This window comes from Centruroides sculpturatus, unplaced genomic scaffold (assembly GCF_000671375.1).
Source record: "Centruroides sculpturatus isolate CEXI.00-Female unplaced genomic scaffold, Cexi_2.0 scaffold149, whole genome shotgun sequence".
NCBI lineage: Eukaryota > Metazoa > Arthropoda > Arachnida > Scorpiones > Buthidae > Centruroides > Centruroides sculpturatus.
Window position 1 is genome coordinate 866,563 of NW_019384406.1, and position 20,686 is coordinate 887,248.

General features: G+C 26.3%; 1 protein-coding gene across 1 annotated transcript in view; it reads right to left on the minus strand.

The window, feature by feature from the left end:
• LOC111618884 (trissin receptor-like) overlaps positions 1-20,686 on the minus strand; it is an 85,219-nt gene that overhangs the window by 40,125 nt on the left and 24,408 nt on the right. The window contains exon 2 of the mRNA XM_023360508.1: positions 15,026-15,332. Coding sequence (XP_023216276.1) covers positions 15,026-15,295 — 270 coding nt within the window. The 5' untranslated portion in view covers positions 15,296-15,332. The remainder of the gene's footprint in view (positions 1-15,025; positions 15,333-20,686) is intronic.

Below are 20,686 nucleotides of genomic sequence, written 5' to 3' on the forward strand. Positions count from 1 at the left end.
AAAGATGTTAATAAAATGTTTTTGCTTGTAGCCCCAAAAGCACCACAGTGATGAATTTTGATACTATCTTTTTTTACAGAGATGTTTTTCGCATGCCCTGAAATGTAACCATACCAGATTTAGTTGCATTTGAACTGCTATCTATCTTTCCAGATAGCATTGAATAGGTGTACTTTCATTGCCATCATATATATATATATATATACCGGGTGATGGCAATGAAAACTTATATATATATATATATATATATATATAAGTTTGAGTGACATTATTTCTATATACTGTACAGTATATAGAAATAATGTTTTAAATAACTTTTAATATCAACGCTCGGTGATATTAAAAATATGAATGAAATAATTATATTTTTTCTTACAACTATTTTAAAGTTTTAATATAAAAGTTTGAATGTTTAGTACGATCGATTTGTTGATGCGGAGTACAAAAATAATTTTTATTTTCTGATTTAAATTATTAATGCAAGTGTGAATATTTCTTAAATTTTTGTGCAGTTATTGCAGAAGATAAATTTTTAAATAAGATTTTTAAAAATTTACACAGAAATTTATTATATTTATATCGCTTGGATCAATCATATCTATTACAGGTAACATGAACTTTTGTTTATCAGTCAGCATGAATGCTGTTTTGATGGGATACAGCAAGGAAACATGTGGGAGAGCTACTAAGAGAGGTATGTCCCGGAAAGACTTTCTAGTGGAAACTGACCCCTAGTTAGGTGTTACACACGTGAATAAACTCTGAAAAGTCCACGTGGCCAACCCATTGGTCAAGAGCGAACCCGCGACCAACTCTCTCCAGTGTTTTTTTTTTTTCCATTTGGTGAATGTCAACGTGAACGAACAATGAAGAATGTTTCCATCATTAGCCATAATAAATTATGAGGATGAGAATCGAATTAGAGTCTATTCCTTTCTGCAGTAGAATAGCTTCTTATCATGCAGCTATTAAGAAAAATTATGCTCATGAGAATAGCTCATTACAAAATGGATAGTAAATATTTCAACAAGAATAATTGATAATTTCAAGTATTGTAGGTTTCAGATAATTTTATAAGAAAAAATAAACTAAAAGTCGATAGCGTTGAAAACATGCTTCATTATAAACATCACAAAATTAAAGTTGCAATTGATCAATCTATACAGGCGCTTATTATGCAAATAAGTAATTACAGAATATTTTTCACAAAATATTTTAAGACTTTGAATACTTTGTAATTAATTAAAATTAAAAACAAAACAAAAATTAAAAAATTAATTGTGCAATTAAGATTCAACTTGTTCAGAATAATAATCAATTAAAAGTATTTTCATTCTTTGGAAAATAAGTTTTTGAAAATTGCAATTTCGATCATGTTCTGAAACGGGCTTTTTTCATTGTTTGCGTAGTAAAAACAGAACCTATTATTAGAGAAGGCAATTACATATAATGAAATTAATTAATTTAATGTTCATTAAAGAATTAAATTTAATAAAATGCTGAACAAAGGATAAATTTTATACATTTTTGGGCGAAATTTTGTAACTTTGTTCAGGCAAAGTGAAAAAGCACAAAAATGTAATTTTTTACAGATAAAGTTTTTATTCGTAACTGTATATAAACGTTTATAATTTTATTTGTTGTTTTACCAAAGAATTTATAAATCAATTATTTCTCTTTCGGATAATTTTTCGTAGCATTTCATGTAAATTGATTTTGTTTTTATAAAATTTCTTTAACATTATAACATGTTATCGGTTTATTCTTATGGAAATTTTATTAATATTGATGATGATAATTATATAAATCAATATTTGCAAATAAAATTTTCCATGTGTTAAGAATAATATATAAAATATTTATATGAAAAATATTGATAAAATATAAATATGATAAAACTTAAAATTCTGTTTAAAACGTAAATTGAGATAAAATCATAAATTATCTAAAAAACTAATTTTGGTAATATTTCTCTTTAAATTTTTAATTAATATAATTTAGAGGCCAGATAACTGAGACTGTTAAAGTGTCTACCTCTTTGGGGATCCCGGAATCAAATTTGGATAGTCGAAAAATCCCAAGAATTTTTGTCTAATCTGGATATTTCTGGCCTCGTCCCTTACCACCCTGATCTATTGTCCATTGGGAGTTCAGTACTGCCCTACAGTAGACCTGGACGAACTCTTTACTGTCTCCCTGCGAGGACTGAAGATGTATTGTACAATACATCCCTTATGGAGAGTCGCACCTTATTTGAAAATATGTACAGTAAAACTCGTTTAAGCTGGAATCAGACGATACCGAATATTTTTCCGGTTTGGCAGGTTTTACTGTATCATATAATTAAAGTTATAACCTATCGGTTTATAAGGCATGCAATGGCTGGTTATAAAACTAATATCTATTACTCGAAAATTATAAAATTGCATTTATAAGGTCTAAACTATTGGTGAATATTGAATATTAAATTCTGAGATAAAAATCTGTTAACTGATAAAGTTTGTGGGGTAAGATTAATTTTAATTTTATTTTTAATAAAGGTTTTATCGTAGTTTTTACCAATCTTCAGTGTAATTTTCCAAAATTTTCCATTTCAGGGTAAAAATAAACTAGCAAATACAGTCTAACTTCAATTTAGTGCTTTTTGTTCGTCTCTAAAGCTGGTACTAAATCCAGGTGTAGAGCTAAGTACCTCAAACAATAAGAATTTCATGCCATAATGAAATCTACATAGTTTGAGTTTGAGTGTTTGAAAATCTATTTGGTCATAAAAATGTCGTTGGCAAAGCAAAATCATATATTTATTAATTCAAATACCGAAGAGTTTTCTATTTAATATTTATGTAGAAGATCGATTTACAAATAGGCTACAAATAATTGACGCTTTACGAGGGTGAACTAAATATCTCACCCCCGTATTTAAGGATACTTTATTAAAGTTTGTAAATATTTGCTAGTCTAACAAGTAAGTGTACTGAAGAGTATTTGTTTTAATGTAAGCTGCAATTAACAGATTTTTGTAAATATTCAGTATAATTATTCAAATATTTTTCTTCAGTAAATAATATAAAAGCAAATATACATTTTTGTAATAAAATTCATTTATTTATCAGAACTTCCTAAATTCAAAGAAAACATCGCAACTTTTATTTATTGTTATTATTATTTATTTTTTTTATTGTAAATAAATATATATAAATTTATATTATACACTTTATTTATATAAATATTTATAAAATAATCTTTTATATAATATTAATCAATATTTAATCTTTAAGGGTTCTTATCCTGAGATAAGGAATATAATGAAGTAACACATTTCTACATAATATAATACGATATCCAGTAATAAGAGTAGAACATGAAATATTTATTGCTAAATTAGAATTAAATCATAGTTTATTTGATGTTGAAATTAATCCCATTAAATTTATTACAGTTTGAATTAATAAATATTAACCATTACAACTATTACATTATGGTTATAAGCATTTTAATATGTCGTTCATTATCATATTATATAGTTCTTAACCAAATATGTTTACAACGAAACGCATTTTATCCTTGAAAGCATTACGTTTTAATATTAAATTATGTAAAAATACAGGGTGGCCCAAAAGTCAGTTTACCATTGTAAAGACAATTTCTGGTGGCGTAATTTTCAATAAATGCGTCTTAAAGGGCTGCTGGAATATACAAAACACTGTTAACTGATTTTTGGATCACCCCATATATAACATAAAACTTAATAATTATAAAATTATCTGTCTTTATTGTTTTATTGCTGTATTCATGTATTTTTATGGCCGATATCTGTAACTGGCCAGACTCAATCTCACCTCTCTCAGACTGTAAATATATGTATTTAAATTTCTATCAGATAATGATTTAATTATAAAGAAAATATAAATTTGATTTTAAAAATTTCTAATTAAAGTAACAATTTTTATAATAAATTTATCTTAAACTTGTATTACAAAATACATAATATATACTGTATTTTTAATATAAAAAATCATTAATTATAAATTTTATTTATAAATAAATTCCAATTTATTTTCTAATTATTATTATTATTGTTATGTGATGTTGTTGANAGTATATTTTTATAAAAATTAACCTAAAAATTATAAATTTTCGCGACATATCAGCTATTAAATTACCTTGGGGATTTTTATTATAAAAATAATAAATTTAATTAGATTTAAATATTAAGGTTAAAAAATAAATTTTTTAGGCGAAATTTCTTCTTATTCTGAACTGAGGCCAATTTTTAAAATAATTTATTTTTATTTTCAAAAAACTGAATATCGTATTCTAAATCTCATTTTATAACAAATGGCTTCTTTAAGAATTTCAGAGAATTAAAAGAAATTTAATTTTGTAAAACTTACTTAAGTATTTAATTATTTGGCATATATCCATCTTGAGGTATTATTTTGTTTTTCTGTTAACGATATTTTTCAACTATAAAAGTATTTTTCATATTTTAGTTATAGTTGTAGGCAAAGTTATAGGTGAAGATATAGTTCAATACTTATGTCTATACACAGGACTCCTCTCAACCTGTATATAGGTTGAGAGGGGTCCTGTTTCCCCCGTTATCCCTCTCAACATTAATTTACAGGTTCCTAAGGGTAGGAACCATTACATACTTTTACTTTATCTGCAGTTATGTAAATATAAGTAGTTGTAACTATAGGTATAAGCGACATTAGATTTAAATATAGTTATTATTTCATGTAGATATGTAGTTAGGTATAAATATGAGTATACAGTTTATATCTATAGTTTATTTATACTTGTCCGCACAGATAACAGCTTCATCAAGAAAATAAAAATAATAATAAAAACTAGAGGTAATGTTATCCTTTTTCTTTACTTCAGCAATTCAATGCTGTTAGTTTAATTAATGAAAATGATAATGAGAATAACTTTATGATTAATTACAAATTTGTTTGATTCTTTTCTCTTTGTAAATAATGTTGAATGCTAAATAAATAAAAGAGAAAAATACTGTTAAAAGTAAATGTTTATTTAATATTTTCTGCTTCATTCATAACTATTTTTACTACTTTCAACAGCTGCGAAATCATTTCTGCTTCATTTTTATTAATATTTTTCACTTCTTGAGAAAAATTTGAATTATTTACAGCGTAAATTTTTAAAGTTTTTTTTCGTTTATCTTTATTTTTTCTACTATTTATCAGTAGAAATGTCTTATTTAACAATTTATGGTTTATTTTATGTAGAAGATCGATTTACAAATAGGCTACAAATAATTGACGCTTTACGAGGGTGAACTAAATATCTCACCCCCGTATTTAAGCTTTGAAAGACAGTTTCCTTCTGCATATGAGATGCATCACAGAGGATTACCGTAGTTTTGGTCGGACGCTGAATGCACTGTTTTTCCTCTTCAGGTTTACGCTTTCAGAATATAGACCATATTGATACAGTATCTCTTGCATCGCTAAGATGTTAAAAGATGTTAATAAAATGTTTTTGCTTGTAGCCCCAAAAGCACCACAGTGATGAATTTTGATACTATCTTTTTTTACAGAGATGTTTTTCGCATGCCCTGAAATGTAACCATACCAGATTTAGTTGCATTTGAACTGCTATCTATCTTTCCAGATAGCATTGAATAGGTGTACTTTCATTGCCATCATATATATATATATATATACCGGGTGATGGCAATGAAAACTTATATATATATATATATATATATATATAAGTTTGAGTGACATTATTTCTATATACTGTACAGTATATAGAAATAATGTTTTAAATAACTTTTAATATCAACGCTCGGTGATATTAAAAATATGAATGAAATAATTATATTTTTTCTTACAACTATTTTAAAGTTTTAATATAAAAGTTTGAATGTTTAGTACGATCGATTTGTTGATGCGGAGTACAAAAATAATTTTTATTTTCTGATTTAAATTATTAATGCAAGTGTGAATATTTCTTAAATTTTTGTGCAGTTATTGCAGAAGATAAATTTTTAAATAAGATTTTTAAAAATTTACACAGAAATTTATTATATTTATATCGCTTGGATCAATCATATCTATTNCTATACTATCGGTCGTGTCATCGAAACTCCAATATGCAGCACATCATACAAGCTACTCTACCTCTTCCTATCGAATATGACTGATGAAAAGAACCGTTTACTAAGCTTATAGTTATTTCTATATTTGTATTAGCAAGTGAAATTATACTTTACTGAAAATTACTTGACTTAAATTCATTAATTAATGATAGATAATTTTATGAATCATATGCAATGATAATTTGCACATATTCGAGATATAATATACGATTTATATATCGTTGATATTTAATACCGTAAGTTTTTATAGGTCAGATATAAAAAACATATTAATTAATGCATTAAAAAGTTCTTCAGATTCTTAACTTTTGTCGCTCCCACACCCCATGAATTTTTAAAATGGATTCTTGTATTCCCCATAAAAATTTTTAGTGATTCTTTTAATTAAAATAGGGTAGAGTCTATCTATTTACTCGAAAGTATTTTAGCATAAATTTAGTGATCTTTCTTAATTTAAGGAATTAAGAAAGATCCCAAAAACTACTAAAATTGATTGTACTGGTGAAAACTCAAACAGATGGAAAATTAATAGTAAATTTTAGGAATATGGAGGAAATATCACAAGAAATTTTTAAAGTACAAATAACTTTACTTCTATTACTAATTAAATGTATAGTTTTTTAAACATCATTATACAAAACTCTTGCATTCTCAGAAAACGTGACGCATCCCTGGAGGGCGAACATCCCATGTTAACACTCATTAATCTAACTAATTATTATAAAAATTACTGATAATTATATTCTTATACACATACTAAGTTTCAGTATAAAACAGCTGTTAAATAATAAAATTTTCAATTTATTTCGTTACACGGAAGCAATGAATAATTTTAAAAGTCAATAATGTCAAATAAGATCGTACGGCTCGAAAAGAAGTCAAAATCTGACAGTTTAATTAGATGAAAGTCTAGGCAAAAAATTGATTTCAACGACATATGAATCTATTGAACTTATAATATGTAGTTCATGCGAAATGCATTCAACTGTCATAAGTTCAGCTTCAAACTGAATGGCTTAATCATAATGTGTCATATCGTGTTTACTTATCTTTTAAATTACATATAAAACATAAGACTGGGTTTATTTTTCAAAAATTATATATTTTAAATATCTTTTATCCAACTTCTAACCAAGATAATTACAAGTTTATTGTATCATGTTAAAAATACTTAAATTTGTCATTTAAAAGTAATTTATCATTAATAAATTATAGACCGAAGAAGGATGTCTCTTCTGAAATGTCAATATTTCTGATTTAAAGCCAGAATAAAATAATAATTTTGCTACTTAATTACACATAACTGCGTGATCGTTATTGCTTTTTTTAATTGGGAAGTTTATTTTATTTATTTATTTACAATTGACACCATATTAAATTATCAAACGACCCCTAACAAAATTAACAACAAAAATCAATTTTCTGATTAGCATAAAACATACTTTTAATAATTAAAATGTATAATTAAATATAATAACATATTTTCTAATTAAAATTACATAATAATTTAGTCATTTTTATTTAAATATACTTAAAATACAAACCCGAGACTGAAATAGGGATGTTTGCGATTATCAGATATTAATGGGAATTATTGTTAGGAACTGCTCCAAAGCTAGTATTGAGTTATATATAATTATAAAAATATAAAATATATTATATTTTGTAATTAATCTATAATGCTAAATAANGATTTTTCATTAAATATTCACCTGAAAAATCCTGATTGTTGTAGTACTTCGAGTATCATTTGCTATTTAAGTTTACGTATAGAAAAAAAGAGCAGGATAATTAAAGATAAATCAAACAAGCCATTTTTACATATTTATAGCTGATCACGCTAAGTAAATGATTATTTCATTCAATAATATTTACTGAAATCGTCTTGAATGTACAAAAAACAACCATTCTCTGAGGCATTTATCTATTTCCATATAAAAAATGGCGTTCTTAATGACCCGTTTGTTCTTTGCTATCTGCTTAGCCTTTAAGTCATCTGAGTCTCATTTTTCATACGGTCGGGTCACGTGATTCTTTCTCGATATATTTTTTGATAAAAATAATGTCGATCGCTTATTAAATTAACATTAGGCAACCGAAATAATTGCACGAAATAAAAACATTAAAAAAATCTACTTAATTAAAAGCAAATTAATTTTTTTTTAATCTTCTGGGAAAAAATTGCCATTTCAATTGTCATGTTTTATGTCTTATTCTTTCAATTTCGAATTTCATTTATATTTATTTTATTTTATTAACGATGATTTTTTTATATAAAATCTCGCGAAATTTAAATTACTTTAAGAAACTTTTGATTATTTTTAATACATTTTTACAAGATAACAATATTCATTAAACTGATATAAACAAAATTACCGTAGTTAAACTATTTGACCCTTTCTAAATCCAATGCAATATCTCATAATTGTGAAGAGGAATTACGATAAGGGATTATCTTGAAACTTTCCCAGGAACTATGAAAGTGACTAAAGTACTTTCTGGTCGGGCCTTATCATAGGGAGACCAGCAGACTTCTATGATGAGACCCAGGACTCATAGTTAAGGGTTCTCAAAAACACGTGTTGTAGATCATTCTCTCACTTTCATTTTTCATATATTAAAAAAAATCTATTTTTGTCATATTTTATTATTTTAAAACAATGTTTAATGCTTTTTTTAAATAAATCTATTATGAGGACCTCAAAAAGTTAAGTGGCCCAGATATTTCTTAATCTTTCAGAGGCTACTGGTTTGATAAAGTGTAGAAATAATCAGAAAATAACGTTTAACCTTCTTTTTTTTTTTAGTGAAAATAGCAGTGGGTTTGAGGAAACACGAATTGTTTGTCCTGTTCAATTCTCTACTAGAAGACACAATTAAATTACTTGAAAATAATTTCGAAATTAAGCAATATAAAACAAAGAAAATCAGGAATTAGTAAGCCAATTTAAATAATTTTAAAAATATACAAAAATTTATTAAATTATTCTAATAAATAATCGAATCATTCTCATGCTGTTTGAAAAGACTTTGTAGAAATTATAATTCTTAATACGCTTCGGATAAAACCTGATATTGGACTTTGCTTCCATTTTTTTCCGTCCTGTGAGCATTCAGAAGGCTGTTAATCATGGGTTCACCATTATGGGTTCGACAGGACCACAACGGTGAGATATGACACCCAATATATCCTGACAGTCACTAATATTTTAATTCTATGTTAATTTTAAGCTAAACGGTATATTTATTGTATTTTCGTGAATATCATAAACCGTTTCAATTTTAAAACTTCACTTTATACACTTGGTTTTGTATTCCAGATAAAAAGTGTATTTTAACGTAAGGGCTGTCAAAAAATTGTTATTTTTATGAATCATTTTTTATATACTATATAAAGAATGAAAGTCGATCCACTGAGATTTGTTGCACTAAAAATTCATCAATTCACGTTTGTCAGAAGTGGCAGGTAGTCCTATACTATCGGTCGTGTCATCGAAACTCCAATATGCAGCACATCATACAAGCTACTCTACCTCTTCCTATCGAATATGACTGATGAAAAGAACCTTACAAATAGACACAATTAAAATTTTAATTGTTTACTACGAATTAATTTTTAAATTTTGAANAGTCCTATACTATCGGTCGTGTCATCGAAACTCCAATATGCAGCACATCATACAAGCTACTCTACCTCTTCCTATCGAATATGACTGATGAAAAGAACCTTACAAATAGACACAATTAAAATTTTAATTGTTTACTACGAATTAATTTTTAAATTTTGAAATATTGTACTACTATTTAATTATTTTTTTTTATTTTAGTATTTTTCTGGTAGGGTGTTTACTTATCTTTTAAATTACATATAAAACATAAGACTGGGTTTATTTTTCAAAAATTATATATTTTAAATATCTTTTATCCAACTTCTAACCAAGATAATTACAAGTTTATTGTATCATGTTAAAAATACTTAAATTTGTCATTTAAAAGTAATTTATCATTAATAAATTATAGACCGAAGAAGGATGTCTCTTCTGAAATGTCAATATTTCTGATTTAAAGCCAGAATAAAATAATAATTTTGCTACTTAATTACACATAACTGCGTGATCGTTATTGCTTTTTTTAATTGGGAAGTTTATTTTATTTATTTATTTACAATTGACACCATATTAAATTATCAAACGACCCCTAACAAAATTAACAACAAAAATCAATTTTCTGATTAGCATAAAACATACTTTTAATAATTAAAATGTATAATTAAATATAATAACATATTTTCTAATTAAAATTACATAATAATTTAGTCATTTTTATTTAAATATACTTAAAATACAAACCCGAGACTGAAATAGGGATGTTTGCGATTATCAGATATTAATGGGAATTATTGTTAGGAACTGCTCCAAAGCTAGTATTGAGTTATATATAATTATAAAAATATAAAATATATTATATTTTGTAATTAATCTATAATGCTAAATAANAAACGGTATATTTATTGTATTTTCGTGAATATCATAAACCGTTTCAATTTTAAAACTTCACTTTATACACTTGGTTTTGTATTCCAGATAAAAAGTGTATTTTAACGTAAGGGCTGTCAAAAAATTGTTATTTTTATGAATCATTTTTTATATACTATATAAAGAATGAAAGTCGATCCACTGAGATTTGTTGCACTAAAAATTCATCAATTCACGTTTGTCAGAAGTGGCAGGTAGTCCTATACTATCGGTCGTGTCATCGAAACTCCAATATGCAGCACATCATACAAGCTACTCTACCTCTTCCTATCGAATATGACTGATGAAAAGAACCTTACAAATAGACACAATTAAAATTTTAATTGTTTACTACGAATTAATTTTTAAATTTTGAAATATTGTACTACTATTTAATTATTTTTTTTTATTTTAGTATTTTTCTGGTAGGGGTGATTAAAGTATTAGCGAAAAACGAATCCTTAGAAGTATCTGTAGATTATTAATGTCAAACCTTATCAAAATGTGTGCAGTAAAATAAAGATTAAGACAACTGTCACTAATGTAGGATCATTTGATAAATTCTTAATCCTGACTATTCCTTGAGTATTCTTGTATACTTAACTGTTACAAAAAGAATATTTATATATATTAAAATTAGTTTTTTACTCAAATAAATATAAGTAATAAAATCCTTTTTGACAATATTAAGAGCAGAGAGTCTTTAAATTGCAAGTGATCACTTTTAGTTATTTTAACAGTGACAATTTAAAAATTATTTCATCATTTAATAAATTTGAAGTATTTAATATAAATTAATTTAGCAGAAAGTAAAGTTTTTTTTTATGAAAGAGTAATTAATTTTAAATTTTTAAATATTGCGAGAGTGTAAAAAATTCTTAAATAAAAGACATAACGTAAATTTGTGAGCCTTCTTAACTGGTATTTATTGTTATACAATTTATAATTTTTAAATTATGTTGACGTCAGAGAAATTTGGAGCGATTTCTATATATATTTAGGAGGGTTCGTGTTCCTGTTGTGTGGAAATGACAAATTACCGACTCCAAAATTTCTTTTGTATTGGTTTGGATTGATAGGATAAGGCAATGCAACACGAAGGCGATCTGTCAAGGGAGTGTGCCTCCCGAGAGGACTTTCTGTGGAAACTGGCTTTATTTAGGTGTTAGACAAGTGAATAAAACCTAGAAAACTCTACTCGGCCAGAATTAATCAGGTATCAGGTATCAGGTAACCGGGACCAACTACGAATGTTCAGTGATTTTATCCATAGACAATTGGTGGAGACTTTTATGCTTTGTTTTCTATTCATGAATTTTTTTGAATGCAAACTTCGATTTTGATATTCTATTGTTAAACAATTTTACAGTTAATTTTTAAATTGAATTTACTATATAATATGTCAATATCAAGTTATTGCTGATAATCAATCAAATTTGAAGATAATCGATCTTTACATGCCGATCTGAAGGGTCCGGATTCGAGTCCGGGTTTGTAACAAGATTTTTTTATGATGATATCTCCCGAATATATAGGACCAGCCTCTAAAACGAAAGAAAGGGCCCCTAAAACGAAAAGTTAAAAATTAAAAAAAGAACAGTCGACCTTTATCAATCGAACTCAATTCAGAATAATAATAATAAAAAAGGAAGTCAATTTTATATAATTTAAAGTATGGAAGTTGTATTAGTTTTGTGAAGTAACTTTCCTAAAGTTATCTGACGACAGTATTAGATTTTCAACTCTTCCGATCCCAAGATTCTTAAAGTCTATCTTGTTAAGGGAATCAAATCGAAAGATCTGTAACGTCAACTGGTCTCATAAGAGCATCGAGAATAAATTGAATGTTCCCACTTGTAATTGTATTCGTGATACCAAAGTCATAATCATTATTGTACAAGGAGTATTAAATTAGTAATTGTAATAGAGTAAGTAGATCGAGAGAGAGATAGGTGCGTTTAGATATGTGATTACATTGACGAATACTTAAGACATTGTAAATAAAATTGATTTTCTAAATTGTTTTCCAATTCTACAAATGAAAGGAAAAAATTTCAACTTGCAGAATTAATATCTACAATTTTACTAAATCAATCTTAATCAAGTAGGTATAAATACTTACTTGATTAAGATTGTTAGCAAAACAAAAAGTTGTTTGTTGGTTTTCTGATTGAATTAAAATATTTACAGAAACTGCTTTCATACTTCAAATCCTCTTAGACTTTTAGAAAATTAAGTCTTTTGAGTAGTTGTACTTTCTTTGATGTGTAATAATGCCTTCTTGTTCTGTTTTTTTTGCAAGAATTCTTTGTTGGGAAAATAATTTAAAGATTCATTTTTAAATCTTTCACCTGTTAAATACAAAATTTACTTCTATTTTAATGTAACAAATATCAAAATATAAATTATTTTATTGTTTCAATAAGTATCAGTGTTATTTAATTGAACGTATTTATGTAGGCTATATATAATAAGGCAATTTAAGTAAATGTTTATTAAAATATTTACACGAATACTTTTAACTAAGTAATTACTAATTTAAAACTTAAATTACAAGTTTTAAGACTTTGAGAAAAATTAATCTTTATAATATTAATTTTGTAATTATAAACTTTTAAAATTTCCATACTTACAAAGTATCATTCAGTTTTAAATTTACTATAAACATTTAATTAACGTTAACTTTATATACTAAAATAAAAATTCGTAAAATTAATCTTTTCTCTCATCTATTTCCGGGTTTCTTTTAACAAATTTTAATAAAAATAATAGTAATAAAAATTTTCTCTAGGAAAAATAAATAAATAATTCTCTCATTAATCATCTAGTCGAGTTTTAAGACTAATCTATGAAGATAAAATCTTAAATTAGATGCATTCTAAAATTAATTTTTAGATTCCGGATATTTTAAAACAGGAATCAGTTACAGTATTTTTGGAATGATATTGTTTGATGAAGATTTATCTATCGGCAAATAAGTTCTTTTTAAACTATAGGGTGTGGTTTAGTGACAGTGGTAAGAGGGAGAAAGAAGAAGCGATAAAAGGGATTCTTTTATGTTGAAAGAGGCTAAGTACGTCAACTATAAACTAAGTAGAACAACTAAAGATTAACAGATACAACCAGAAACGATATGTTAAGTTAAAAATAAAAATAAAATTTAAACTTGACCTTTAACTTCATTATAAAGTAGTTTAATTTACTGTAAACAGTCCAAAATTACTTTGTGTTTGTATTATATCTCTAACTACTTACATTATTTTCGCAGTGTTTCATTAAGAATAATATCTTTTAAATCTTTAAAAGAAACTTTTGTATAGCCTCAAGATCCTTCTAAAAATATTCTAATAGACGGATTAATATTTATGAAAAGAAGACGTTTAAAGAAACTATATCAAAAAATTATATCTAATGGAAATGTCCTTTAGCAATTTTACTATCTCCAATTACAACGCGACAAAAATTCCACTAGCGGTGTGATTTATTAGTTTTATTATTGACTAAAGTCGAAAATAGCTCTTTTGTAATTGTCGGCAAGGTTATTATATAAGTTTAATATTCTGGTATTTATCAAAAAAGGAAGACATTTAAAGATAAGAAGGGAGAGACATTTTATTGTTTTTGATCTTCCATGAAGTAATCAAAGTCAGGTGATTATCTCGTACAATTCAGAATATTCCAAAAACTAGATATTATTTTAGAAATTGAAAGTTTTGATAAGACATAAGAAAAAAAATGTGGGCGGACTAACGATTGAAATAAATGGAGGGAAAGCTAGAAAGTGATTTATCATATCAGAAACAAATGTTAGCCGAGATTAAATTCTTGTAAGGAGAAAGTAGCTATAGGAAAAATTATAACAAAACTTTTATATACTGCAAGATCTGAAAATATCTTCTAAGTTTTCTTATCACACATAACCACCATGATATTGCTTTTGCAACTTGTTTCGGTTACATTTCTCTTGTGCCAACTGCGATTTATTGGTAGAGAGTCAACATATCCGCATCAATAAACATGTTAGCTGAACTACCGATGGACATATCACAAACAAATGTTAGACCAAATATAAATCTCCGGTAACAATTGTAATTGGTTTTCTTAATAAAACTCCTTAATTGTAATCAGGGCCGGATAAGAAAGACTTTTCATCCTTTACTAAATAGGGCCTCACATTAAACTTTACTAAGTTGTATCCTCATAGTTGTACTCTCGTAGAGTGCGGTCTTACTCTGTATCCCCAAATATTAAATCCTATGCTGTATCTCGTTGACTGAGGCCCACGAGATATAGTCTAGGATTATCACAGTTTATTAAGTTTACGCATCACTCCTCAATCTAACCCTGATTAAATAATATATGAGTAATATGTTAAGTAACTTACCTTTACGGGAACACATATTAGGATGAGCAGTAGATCAGCTGTAGCCAAACTGGCCAAAAATATGTTACTTATTGTGCGCATGCGTTGAAAAGTAAGGACCGTATAGATGATTAGGCTATTTCCCAATAGACCAATGATTAATGTTGTACCGTAAACAATTGTAGTGGGAATGAGATCGGACAAATTGTAGTAATTCCAAGAATCGGTAGGATCGTAATCATAACTTTCACTATCGTTGATACCCAGTGATGTTGAAATGTTGTATTCCATTTTTATAATAGATTTTCTTGAGTTAGGTCTTAGTTTCCTGCAAAAAAAATAGATTTTTTAAATCCATATATATTTTCTAAAATATGATTTTCTTCCACGAAGCAGGGAGTGCCTTAGAGAAAACTTCTTGTTTCAATTTAAATTTATGGAACTGTATATTTGTATAGTTCATTTATTATTTAAACCGATAAAATTTATATTAAGACTTTAAATAGTGTATTTTTATTACATAATCTGATTTTTAAAAATTATTTAAATTATCTCGTCAATTAAAAGATGAAGATACACTTCTGAATAAAATGATTTGCTGTTATAATTAAAGTAGGGATAAGCCATCAGTTTTGGCCACCGAACTTTTAATCTGCTTACATTAAGATATTAGTAAGGATTATAAAAATAAATGATTTTGGTTTTTCTTTCACATTAATTGTTTATTATAATAAAAAAATAATAACCATTTAACCAATACTGCTATTTACAAGTTAATAGCTGATGAGAATAGATTTTTTTGGAATTTTTTCTTTAAAATTTACCTCAAAATAAGTGTTAAACTATTAAGACTCTTTCTGTATTTATAGAATATAAATTAATCTAAAATAATTTACAGTGCATTTGGAAAAGTAAATAGAGTTAATTAGAACAAAATGTTCTAAAAGTGTCCAAAAGTAATGGCTTGACCTTACCACATAAAGTAGACTATTAATTAAATTAAGATTAACGTTTAGTATCACACATAATTTAAATCTTAAAGATTTATTCTATAAGACTATAAATTTTATAGACTCTATTCGAGAATTAACTATACTTAATCGTATCTATCTTTAGCTTTACTGGTGTCAATTGTACGTTTTTACGAGCTTATAGATTTATTTCTGGAAATAATTCTAGTTAAATATCAATAAAAAAAAAACATTAAGAAATGTAGAATAAAGTAAATTGGTTATAACAGTAAACAAATCATAAGGAAATATTGAATTAAGTAAGTATATTTAAAATAATAAAATAAATAATAATTTGTGATTTAAATATAATTTTTAAAAAATAAAAAAACTAATTAACACTGTTATAAATAGTGTCAAAATGTAACTTTTTAAAGTTTTAACATGTAAAAATTTCAAAAATTTTTAATATAATTTATTTAATATAAATGATAATGTCTTCGGTTAAAAAAAAAAATTCATTTTCAGCATTATAGCTTATGAATCTCTTACTTAATATCTCCTGGGGTCATTTTCCTCTGAGTTCTCTACGTGACAGAATTCTTAGCGCGTGCATTAGCATTGAATGGGTAGTTTTCGCGTCTTCTTTCGTTTGGTTGCAGTAGTTGATTGCATTTTCTCTTAAGGTGACTGTTGCTAATAGAAACAACATAGGATAGGCTTTGTCACTTAATGTGACATTTCTTTCTTGCTGTTAATCAAATAAGTAAGTACAGAGCACGTATTAACATTGTTTGCATCAGCATAATACAATACTTTAATTCTTCAATTAATGCTGTATATATATATAAATGTGTGTGTCTTAATTTTTTCTATTTTATCCTAAATTAATATCTCAAAATGTGATAATTCTCAGTTTTTCGATAACTATCCAAATTGAAATATGTTTTTAGTCTAAATTGCTGAAAAGAGCATTAGTGAGGTTTATCTCAACGCTTCTTTTCTATTGATTATCACTTTTTCCAACAGAAAAAGAATGTAAACAATAAAATTAGGAAGAAAAACTAAAATTCAAATTCAAAAGAGACAACGATTATCAATAATATAGCTTCTCATTATTTTTCCATAGAGGAAAAATAAAGAAAAAAGATGGTAAAACATACAGATATTTTAAAAAAACCGATAAATCTATTTCTATATATTGTTTTGGGTGTTTTTTTTTATTTATAAATTATTCTATCAGTTTTTCATCAATCGACAAACAGGAAGCGCTACAATCTTACGAAACATAGTTTTAGGAATTTTTTCTATATTTTCTTTTCTGTAAAAAGAGAAAAAATGATTTCAATCACAATTCTTTGTCCACTCAAAAATAATAATAGAGCAATGAGGCAAGTCCAGCCATCTTTTTATAAAGTACAGTACACTTCGCATCAGGTGGCGATGTGCACCTTACAATAGAACCGTTCGATGAAGAAAGGTTAATAATGAACAATGTTATTGATAATATAGCGCTTCCGAGTCATTGTGTCCGCTCTTGTTCTCTGGCAAGAAGAAAAATAAATGAGACGATTCAAGAACAAAAAAGAAAAACGTCGCTTTAACTCTATAAATGCATAACTTTTCATTAAGAACCGTCATATCTTATTATAATATCTTTAATTTTTTTGGAAGCTGCTTCAAATTTTAATTAATTCTAGCTATAAGCGATTATATTTACTAATTTTATCGTGTTTGCAAATTACGAGATACTTGCCGAAAACGTTTAAAAGTCACAAAATACCAATGAAAATTTATGATTAATTTCAATTATAAAATGGTTCGTAAATTCCAATATGTGATTCACTTGCTAAGTAAGCAATAAAGTTGATTAAACTGGATTCCACGTTTTCCAGTGACAGATAATTCAATGTGTCTGACGTGCGCTAAAGGCGCAGAATTCTTCATTAGATGAGTCTCATGCCTCTATGTCACTTAGAACAAATAAAATCTAGTATACTGTATACGGAATTCTATTCAGTTCATTCTAGAATGATCTTATCAACGAAACAAATGGCCGAATTTTCGGTAATTGAACAGAAAAATTCATTAACTTGTATTGAACGTAACAACAATTTTCATTGAAACAAGAGCGAAAGTGTAAGTTAGGAGAATTTTAATATTCTGTTTAGATAAGTAATCTTTGTCTATCGAAATATCTTTAGATAGAAATGCGTTTTCTGGAGAGAACTACAGTATATCATTCAGCTGATCAGCTTATAACCTATACGTTCATCTCAGCACCGAAGAAGGGAACCAAATTTAGAATCTTATTCCGGCATTTAAATGAAAATATGTAAAAAGATATGCATGTTTTATAAGAGAAAAAAATAAAAAGTGTCTCCCAAAATTTAAACATAAATCCTTATTCTATTTTATAAAAATTTAAAATATGATACTAATCAATAATTTATGAAAATTCAAAGCTGCTGTTTTCTTGGCATGAATATCTGACCCTATGAATTTTTAATTTCTACTTCCGAATAGAATTTTAAAAATAGTTCCGAAATCCATTTGTATAAATTTTAAAATTGCTTAAAAAGTGTAAAAAAATATAATAAAATTCAATAAATAAATTTGAAGCATAAATAAAATTTAATTATAAACTATTTCTAAATAATTCAATATTAAAATATATTTTAATTCAATTTTCCACCTTTCTATCAAGTAACTTTCTTTGCAAAAATGCTTTCGGATTCGATTAAAAAGATATTAAGTGAGTGTTTTCGACAAGAGCACAAGATGAAATATCCTAACATAGACTTCTCGACAGCAACAAGTCCACTTAGAAGAGGAAAAAAACAGGAGAAAAAAACAAGTTATCGTCATTGGAGCGTAAATTCAAGATGAAATATGATATATCTAATTGTTGCAGCTAGCTAAATCAGAAATTTCAAACCGCATTTATATTGTTAAACCCTGTCTTTAGTAATTAAGTAGATAAGGAATACAATAAAAGCAGAATAATCGATTTCTTCCCGAAAAATTGTAAGAGAAAATGCATTCTGGTAAACTATCTTTAATCAATAAAATCTACAAAAAATAAAATGAAATGAAAAAAATTTTTAGTTAAACATTGTAAATTAAGTTTAATGGAAATTAGGCTTTAAGTAGATCTACACTTTAATTTTGTTTTTTCTAAACGTAAAAAGTTTTTCTAATGTATTGAATAATTATATTAATGTTAGGTATAATTAAGCATGTTAAAAGTATTAGAAAATACAAATTTATTAAATTAATCTAATTGAAAGTGGCGAAATGTTATAATTTAAAAAAATGTATTAAAGTGGATATTTATTAAATAATAAGAATAAATTAAATAAAAAACGTGCTTTTTAAATTTTTAACAATAAAAATAGATTAAAAAAAGACTAAACATTAATTAATATAAAAACGAAATATATTCTAAAAATTTGAATAAATGAATTTATTTATTGAAAAATATTTTTTAAAACTTCATCTAATGTGTTAATTTTGAAAAATTTCATTATATTTATAAACTTTCCTGAAGAATTTACTGGAGACTTTTGTTATAGTCGACAATAATATTAAAACTTGGTAAGTTATAAAAATTCTGGTGATAAAAATGAAGTAGAATGCAGCGAAATTTTCCATTTTTGCTTCGAGCATCTGCTACTTCGTAGAAATTTTCAGGCAAACCTTCTATAAAATATAAGAAAAATCTAATTAAACTTACCCCTTTGTGTTTATGTTTAGTTAAACATTTTCCCTCTCAATTTTTTTCTTATCTTAATGAATTAAAAATAAAAGTAAGAATTCATCTTAATTTATTTCTAGTAGCCATACACGCAAAAAAGTCCGTCTACTGTGTAGGCGCTATGTAAAAATAACACAATGTTGGGAAATAATTTACGTGTTTAGAATGTGATAAAGACTTCAGTTTAAAGTATTGTTAGTTATTTTAATTTAAAAAATTGTTTACTTTAAAGGTGAGCTTTATAAACACAAACGAATCTTGTGCCATAAATACATCAGAGAGATTGCCTTGACAATTTATTAATGGTTTCTATCGATTTGTTGACTTTTAAGAGCTGAAAGTCACTAATGTTCTCTTAGAGTCCAAATGAAATATCGAGTCTTGTTGGATACAATCTGATTTTTGTCGATGTTTCTGTATTATTTTGTGGATTTTACACACTCTACTGTATGGGCTTGTAAACAAACGTATCTTTCATCTCGTAACGTGGTTAAGTTCATTTCAAATCTAATAATACCTGTACACGTCGCTTATGACAGTTAAGGACATTTAAGTATTTGATAATATTAAAATTTATGTAAATCTATCAATAATTTATAACTTAAATTTAAATAAAATTGAATTATTATGAGCTTATAAGCTTAAACAAAACGTTATTCCCCCCTCCGTTTTTTACTGTAAAGTAAATATTTTGCTTAATTATTTAAAATAGTTAACTTTATTCTTTCTCTCGGAAATTTTTAATTTATTTAATTTAAAATATATTCGCTCCACCTCAAATTAGTAGTGGCTTGCCCCTGTACATCATACTTTTCCTGATACAACAGTCATGCCAGTTATCTATATAGTATACTCCGTTCCGGGAAGATTTTTTGAATAGAAATCACATGACTTCCTATATAGATCGGAAGTTATGTGATTTCAATATAGTTAATCGATGCCTCCTGCACGAAGCTTTCCACATTCGTTCTCGAA